General features: G+C 40.4%; 1 protein-coding gene across 1 annotated transcript; it reads right to left on the minus strand.

Moving 5' to 3' along the window:
- Positions 1-2,569: 2,569 nt before the first annotated feature.
- LOC147606796 (uncharacterized) lies at positions 2,570-8,431 on the minus strand. Its single transcript, XM_086790967.1, has 10 exons — positions 8,322-8,431; positions 7,918-7,991; positions 7,506-7,713; positions 6,063-6,343; positions 5,546-5,697; positions 5,200-5,449; positions 4,885-5,010; positions 4,474-4,804; positions 3,758-3,982; positions 2,570-2,855 (listed from the first exon to the last, which is right to left on the minus strand). The coding sequence occupies exons 1-10, from the start codon at positions 8,395-8,397 to the stop codon at positions 2,680-2,682; spliced, it is 1,899 nt and encodes a 632-aa protein (XP_086647093.1). The 5' UTR covers positions 8,398-8,431; the 3' UTR covers positions 2,570-2,679.
- Positions 8,432-8,738: the final 307 nt, after the last annotated feature.

An 8,738-nucleotide genomic window follows, 5' to 3' on the forward strand; every position in this document is an offset into this window, starting at 1 on the left:
CAACTTATCCGCTGCCCTTGCAGACATCCTTCTTGTTTGGAGACACCCTTGTGTTGGTTGTCCAAAATTGAATGACAGAGTGAACAACCTCTTCACTTAGACAATCACGCCTGCGTTTGCAACCTTCTCGCACCCATTTGAACTGTTTAACTTGTACATCAGCACGATGTTTCTTCAAATTTCTTGGTTGGATACCAAGGGCTTTAGCAACTCTCCTATCACTGTATTGTTTTTTTGCCACATTGTTAGCAACCATGTGAAGTGCTACTCTCTTTGCAACTAGCTTATCTACACTTTCCATGCCTTTGACCATGCTTAGTGATGTCTTAATGTTCTCTACAATCGCCTCCGAAATCATGTGGTTAGGAAACAATGTCTTCTTCACAATTTCTTGTAGTTCTGGATGTCATAAAATCCTACCAAGAATTTTTTATCGTCCTTCTCTATCAAAACCGCTAGTAATGTTGAGGAAGTAACGCACTGTAGACAATGCAAGACCACACTTGTTCTTGTCTAAGCACTTTGAATATCCACCTGATGATCCCGCGGACACGCATGGCTCAGTTGAATGTTCCAATACAAATGAGATATCTAGAGAGAGAACAAGCGGGGCAGGGGAAGAGGCAAAGAGATGGGGGGGCAGAAGCATGGTAGTGGCACGGTAGGAGAGAGCTTCTGAGAAACGAGAATCACGCAAATCAGGGAAGATCGAGCACTCAATGAAGTCAAAGCGAACTACCATGCACGTCCAATTTTTTTTTAATTGCGGGAGGATCTCTATTTTTAGAGTTCTAATTTTTTTTTTGTCATGGATCTTTATTTAGTACTAAAGGTATGCTTAGTACCCGTCAATTTTTTGCCAAAAACACTACTAAATGGGTACACCGTACCATGCTTTCACCCTGCAATGAAAATGAAAACACATTATGGTAGGGATGGTCACCTAGGGTTAGGGTTTGCATCCCTAGGGTTAGAAAGAACCATCGTACTCTTATCCTATAATATTAAAATACTCATTCACAGAGTCTAGCCAGCTTAATACTACCTCTTCGAGGTTATAGCTTTCTCCTCCTCTTGAGATCTATCGAGTGCTTCTTTAATAACATTGTTATCTAAAGGCTCCCTTTTGATACTAGGATCCAAAACGCTAAAAACCAACAATATTGGCCTACAATTACAAACTTTATTCAAGGAAGATATAAGCTCAAATGATTCAACCTAGCTAAATACTCCTCTAGGGTAAAAAGACTTCTACCATGAGCTCTCATCATGCAAGGTTTTTCCCCCAAATACAAGAGGGCTTGGTGATCCACAAAGAACACAAATCCCAAGCCTTTGATTGGATGTACTACAGGGCATTCGAGTGCATCGTCGCTCCATGAGAGCTAGCTTGGTCGCTGATGATCTTCCTTTGATGTATTCAAGTAATTTTTTTAAATAAAACATATGTTATCTAGCTTTCTTTCCATTTTGAGTAATACTATGTGAAATTAAAAATGTAGTATGGCCGAGAACTTGTCTTCTTCCTTGAAAGGACAAACGATCTGAGTTGCTTTCGAGCATCTACAGAGTGATGGCTGTAAATTTTTATCTTGGTTGTCTAGAATTTTATTTCGAACAAACTTATCATCCCTTATTTATGTGGTGTCATCAGTGGGATGAAGATAAAGAAAAGTCTATTGTAGTAATAGAAATAGATAATCTTCTGTTCTATGCTTCAAATGTATGCTTAGCGATGATTATGGAAATTATAGTTTTGTAAAAGAAAAGAAATTTGTTTGAAAACTTATATAATTTGTTCTTATTCCATCATAGTGAAATTCAAAGATGTTAATTTTTATAGGCTGTTTATTTTATTGCCACAGTTTGCATATAAATAATTACAAAGAATGCCAAAGGTCTCTTTGTGTGCATGATATATAACGCAAGGTTCATGAAATTAATTTTACCGAGCCTTGCATCAATCCTTTTCATCATGAATTGAAGAGTAAATTGTACTTTTATACAAGCTTTTTCTTTATATCGAAGTCTAAATATAACTAACTCTTGAAATTTTTTAGGAGGTGTTTTTCCTTCTTCCCTCAATTTTAGGCCATCTTTTTAGAAATTGAACTAGTTCTAGGTTAAGGAGAACCTATCTTTTCCTGAACCCTGATATAATGTTTTTCTCTAAAGAATATAAAAAACACAGTTGGAGAGAATTATTTGAAGATTTCAAACACTTCCCATGGAAAAAAAATGTTATCTAATTGATTGGAAACCATGTTCAAATGATCACTCATATCCAAATCAATGATATTTGGATGACTATTTAATATTCTTGTAAGATGATTCTTTAGAAAGAGATATAACGGTCCACAACTTCTTCCTAGCAAAGAAAGCCCCATGATTTAAAACGTTTATGTATAGAACATGAATGGTAAAGATCGACTCTCACAACACATACCCACGTCGTGCTACCTGATGGCATCGAACCCGGGTCCTCGCAATGGGACCCGACGGTTCTACCAACTCGCCTACATGCCAAGGACATGAATGGTCAACCTCCTATGCTTAATGTGAACACCAATTAAGAAACACACACATTTATTAATGCTCAATGTAGGCTTGAAAAATCATTGTAGCATGGATACATTGGGCTAGTACGTATACATCAAAAGTGCGTGTGATAATCTATACTTAGATAAGAAACGGTGATTTACAAGCGACGGTGTTGTTAGTCGCTGTGTCTGTTGAATTGTTATTGCATAGTAGCGCATCTGGAAACACCCTGGTTTGCCCAAGTGCGTCAACTGCATATTGTTGGATTAGCGACAGAACTGACCGAAGCTGGCTCATCACTTCATCAACTTCTACTGCAAGGTAAGACATTACCGGCCAAACAAAAAAAAACACGGAATCTCAGTTTTAGAATACTTACAAGAATGGTTTTTTCACACGCCATTTCCATTTTTCCTTTAATTTCTCTCTCTTTTTTTCTCTAGGTGGTGCCATGGTGGTACGTGCTGTGGTGCTAGTTGGCTGCTTTCCATTGGCCGTGCCAGTAAAAATATGCCAACTCCAGTAGTGGGTGTAGGTAAAAATATGTCAACTCCAATAGTGGGTGTAGAACTTGGTATCAATATATTCTCCCACACCCCATTCTCTTGCACACATATAAGAGTATACATTCGTACAAAGGTCTATGTACTGACAGAAAAAGGTCTATGTACTGAGTTTCTGTCAGAGTTCCAGAGATGTAGGGGAGACTCAGCCATAATGAAACCAACTTAGGATCATAACAAATAGAAAGAATTGTTACAACAAAAAGGTAGTTGATAGGGCATATGCACCATTAAAGATAGAAAGAGTTAACATAATGTCAACTCGTTGCACTGATCTTTTCTAAATCCACGTTCATATGCACATACTCCATCTGCTTTTCACTAACACTAATGTGGGACAATGCACACTAGATAGCATACATCTATATGAGAGCCCACATACTTCTTGTGTGTGTGTGTGTGTGTTTGGGGGTAGTTTTCAGAAGTTAGCAACCCTCTGAACTCAACTTGGCTAGGCTAGAAAAGGCTCTTACTAAAGATCTATACTTTACACTTAATAAGTTGGGAAAAGAGATGGTAGAGGTCTACAACTTAGAAGGCAGAGAAAAGTGAAAAGGAATTCGATACCATGTTATGCACAAAAATGTTGATAAAGTTAAAATTATAAGTTTGTTGTCCATATATTGTATATGTCAATGTCTTGTGATGCTTACCAGTTTGGCTTTTTGCCAAGTCAAAAATAGGGATTTCATTGACAGTGGCATTTAGGTCCTGCCATGTAGCAATAGGAAGCCGTGGCACTGCATTTTCTAGACTAGCCTCTTGGTAGCTCTGTAAGGTGGCATTGAAGTTTCTCAACATGTCGGTGGATATTGTGGAAACATCATTCTCGTATTGTATTACAGCTTTCCCTGCAATTACTGATGGAGAGTATACTCCTGTGAAAGAAAATAGCAGAGAAGTCTATTAGGAATGTTGCACATCTTGCTTATCTGGTTTTGGCCACAAATTAATCTGTAACCCGCATGCATGGGCATTTAGGATACATTTCAGCGGGGCTATTTTGGTGCATTGCCATCTGTAAGGGTGAGATCAATTTATAAAAATGCCCCCCTATAGGTGGCTTGGTCTCACCCCTACATTTGTCAACCCTACATTTGTCAAAAAGACAAATATATTGTGCGGCTGAAATGTATCGGTGACACCCCCCGTAGCGAGTGCCGCGGCCCTGCCCCGCCAAGAGCCGTGTGGTGAGCCCACCCCGGGGCGGGGTCGTGGCACGGCACGGTTCCGGAGGCGCCAGGAGCCGTGTGGTGAGCCATGCATGGGTGATATATTGGATCTATGCTTATAATTGCCAGCATCACGGATGGAGAGAATTAATCACATCAAAGCCATTAAATAGGATTGGTATTAAGGGCGTGTTTACCTTGGGAAAATATTGCTGCTGTGCACAATCCAATGACCACTAGGGTCATCACCCAGGAGGCGAATTGCTCTAAGAACACCTTCCAATTCACTCCACTAAGACCTTCCATAATTCCAATGCCTACAATGGCTCCTGTAATGCACTGACTAGATGAAGTGGGAAGTGAGTATTGAGCACCAATCATAATGATGAATGCCGTTGCTAACTCGGCACACATGCCTCGTGTTGGAGACAGCTTGGCAAGCTTCACTCCCATGGCACGTGTGACGTTGTATCCATAGGTGGCTAGTCCAATGACCAGACCAAAAGCACCCACAAAAATGATCCAAATCTACAAATAATCGAGACAGAAAAATTAGACACTTCACATAACATTAAGAATAACACATGTAGGTCTGAATTCAAACTTACCTGTGGAGTCACACTTTTTGATAATTTTCCTGTAGAATAAACATCCCAAATGGTGGCAAGGGGACCTGCCATGTACCCCACTTCACCAGCTCCATGGGCAAAGATGACACAGATTGCTGAGAAAACCTATATTGATGTACAGAACAAAACGTTATTAAGCAAACATTTAAAAAAAAACCCTAATACTCCTAATTATGGAGGTAATTTACGTCACAAAGTAGTAGTTATTCAGCCCATTTCTGTCGCTTTTATCCCTAACTAATTTATATAATTCTCTCAAATTAAACATGCTTTGATCATAACGTGAACTTATACCTGTAGGTATGCAAACACGTATTCTACATGCGGATCAAACTTCTCAGCTGCATCATGGATTTGATTCACCACTGGGTCCTGCTTAACGACCTTGTGTACATCTACGTTCAGCCCATGGGTAGCCGCCATAGCCATACGCTTTAGAATGCTTGGTTTCTGATCTCCGTTTGTTGAGGCCTCCTGTGGCAGATCATCTGCTCTGATCCCACCTTCCCCACTTTCTACCGTCATTTCGGAAGCTTGATTTTCACTGCATTTTCACAGTTGGATCCATCAACCATCGCAATATAACGCACTGCGCCTATATATGTTGGAGACAAGCGTTTAGCAGTACTGTTGGGCTCACCCTTGAATGCGCTTGCCCACTACGTGCTTCAGCCACGGCACTGCAACAAGGGCAGCCAGAACAGAGAAGCCGCCTGCAATGACCGCAGACACCCAAAGGGATGTTTTATCACTCCATTCACTGTTCTCGGATTGGATATACTTCTTGGCTCCCTGCAGATAGAAAACCAGACAAAACAGTTACATCGTTTCTGTTTGCTTTATACTGTATCAACGTTTTCTTAATTATTCGAAAGCACAAATCACAAAAAACATAGTCCTCAAAGCAACATAAGCAATTTAGATATCTACAATTCCAGCAATCAGAGTATAATTAACTTGTATCATACTTTAATTAATTATTTGAAAGCACAAATCACAAAGATCATAGTCCTCAAAGCAACAGAAACAATTAAGATATCTACGATTCCAGCAATCAAAGTATAATTAACTTGTATCAAAGTTTAATTAATTATTTGAAAGCACAGATCACAAAGATCATGACACACAACATCATAACAGGAAAGGTAGAAATTTACCTTGGTAAAGACGAAGTACATGTTTACCCAGCTGACAGCGAGCACAAGAGGAGGGAGCACCCAGAAGGAGAGCTTGAAAGCATTCTTTCGTCGGAGGACAAAGATTCGGAGTAGGTAGAAGAAGAGGGCAGAGGCACCCCCTGAGAGGATGGGCGCTATGAACCAACTCAACACAATGGGTAACACCCCTTTGTAAGGAGGGAAGCTACCCTCATCACGATCCGCCCAGTTCACAGCATTGCTGCCATCATACACGAGCGCAAACCCAATGATACCACCAACTGCATTACCAACAACAATTTTTTTTAAAAACAAGATACACATGATTACTACTAGATTAAACACATGATTACTAGATTAATACCCAATATAGTAGAGAAATTAATTCATACCACTTTTCACAACCACATAAATTGAGCACGAATTGGTCTTCTTGCAATTTTTCTTTTTGAGAATGCGTGGAAATTTGGCCTCAATCTCAATACACTCTCCTTGGTGTTCGGGGCTTTTGACGCGCACCTTTGCCCTTCAAATCTGACGAGTTTGGTGAAATATAGCAGTTTTTTTTGTATTTTAGTGTAATTTGTGACGGGCATTTTTAAAATTTTACAGCCAAAATGTTAAAAAAACGTGCCTGACATGTTCGGGGGAGGAGAGGAGAACTAGTACACTGTATTTAGACCTTAAAAAGCCTTCAAAATTTGAGCTTGAAGGTTTGAAATTGCTAAGTTTCACAAGGTTTTTATGCTAATACCTGCAATTTTTCTAAAAGTTGCAGAATTTAATTGTACTTAGTGAGACAAAGGTTTTCAATCTCATGGAAAAAAACAGTTACTTTCTTTAGAACACTGCAAGTACTCTCCCTTTGCCCAACAGCCCAACCAACTCCACTCATGGGTTCCATCATCTCACATGCTTGGGGTAAATCTTTGGCCTCCAAAATTATAGTTGAGGCCTTTTACTCACTAGACCTAATACAGTGCTCTTCAAAAAGGCTATTTTAAGAGGCTTTGACTCTGCTATAATGCCCTTGCTTCTTTATGTGGAGGTACAAGGACATTAGAATCTACTGTGGAGGTACAAGGTTCGAATCTACAATTGTGGCATGTGATTTCAGTACCGACCCACTCTCTCAATCATAGTTGCTTTTTGACGGGTGTCAAGCCCGTTTCTGAGCATTTGGGCGTAAAATACTTGCAAAATTTTAAAATACACTTCAAAAATTAGACTAATTAAACACAAGAAAACTTTCTATATTTCATCAAGCTCGTCAATTTTGAAGGGCAAGGGTGCCGTCAAAAATCAAGCCTGATCTCAGTACTCAAAAATACATAAATTAGAGACACCCCTTCCTATCCTCAGATTTTGTTAGACAATGCAGTGGGTCGGGTAAGAGTACAAAAAGCCCTAAGTGGGTCTAAAAAAGAGTTGATGCTAGCTTACTGATGCTGTGAGTTGAGAACACGTTGAGCTCCATGTAGGACGTGATGGCCAGCCACACGGTCCCCACCCCCAGGGCACATGCCATCCCATAGGCATAGATCTCAGGCTCTCGAGCGAAGCTGGTTATGTCGGCTATGCCCCCGGCTATCGTGTTCGTGGACACCCGCCCCAACACCAACGCTCCTGTAAACTCAAAGATAGCAGCAATCTGGACAAAAAACCATCATTTCATCCAGAGTTAGATGAATAGTCTTAAACCCTAATTATCGATAGCAACCTCTGATTTCACAATTCACAACCGTAATGATCATGGGGCGAAAAATCATTTCATTCAGAGTCGGATTAATGCAGACTTTAACCGTAATTATATCGATACCAGTCTCTGATTTCACAATTCACGAAAGATGCTTACTATTGTCGCTTGCTTGAGAGTGAGCGCCTTGCTCCCGATCGAGGTGCCAAAGGCATTCGCAACATCGTTAGCTCCTGAAATATTGAAGATTAACAGGAGGGCAGACGCAGGATTAAGCATCAATTATGACTGCAACGCGATCATTTTCATGCTGTGGAAAGGATTAGCTTGTATAATTATGAGCAATCTCTGGAGCCCTTTGGGAAGCCTCGCGGCTGGCGCAGCTATTATAATCGATTGCGAAATTCCCATCCAAAGCTTAGCGTATCATGCAGCGCAATTGGAGTTATAAGACTAAGACTAATCAAATTAAAGGGCGATACTACAATAGATTATCAGCTCGAGGAGGGCCGTTAGTACTTGATTCTGCAAAGATTATCTGATACTTAAGAGAGTGAATATACCCGTTCCCCATCCGAAACCGAAAGCTCCGAGCGCTCCGACCACAACCAGCCAAAGGTACTGCTCCATCACAGCCATGTTGCTGGACCGTTCTGTGTAAGGCAAAGAGAGCTTCCGAGTCCTTGCATCAATTTCTCACCTATAAATAATCATCATCTTTCCTGAGAACTTCCAGTCAGCGCACCCCACCGCGTACGATCTGTACGGAGAATGGATCACGGAGAGGATATTCTCGAGCATATTCCAACTTCCCGCGACCAAGTATTCTTCCACGTAGGCGCTCATAGGGTTGACAAAACAAAACATCGACTCGACCGTATGTACAAAAAGGACAAGTTGGAGTACCCCATAGTACCCCATTCAAAATCTCATCATTAACCGGTTTATAAGTAAAAACCTATAAATTTTATCTTTTTTTA

Source organism: Cibotium barometz, chromosome 56 (assembly GCF_041138505.1).
Source record: "Cibotium barometz isolate CiBa-2024 chromosome 56, ASM4113850v1, whole genome shotgun sequence".
NCBI classification, from domain to species: Eukaryota; Viridiplantae; Streptophyta; class Polypodiopsida; order Cyatheales; family Cibotiaceae; genus Cibotium; species Cibotium barometz.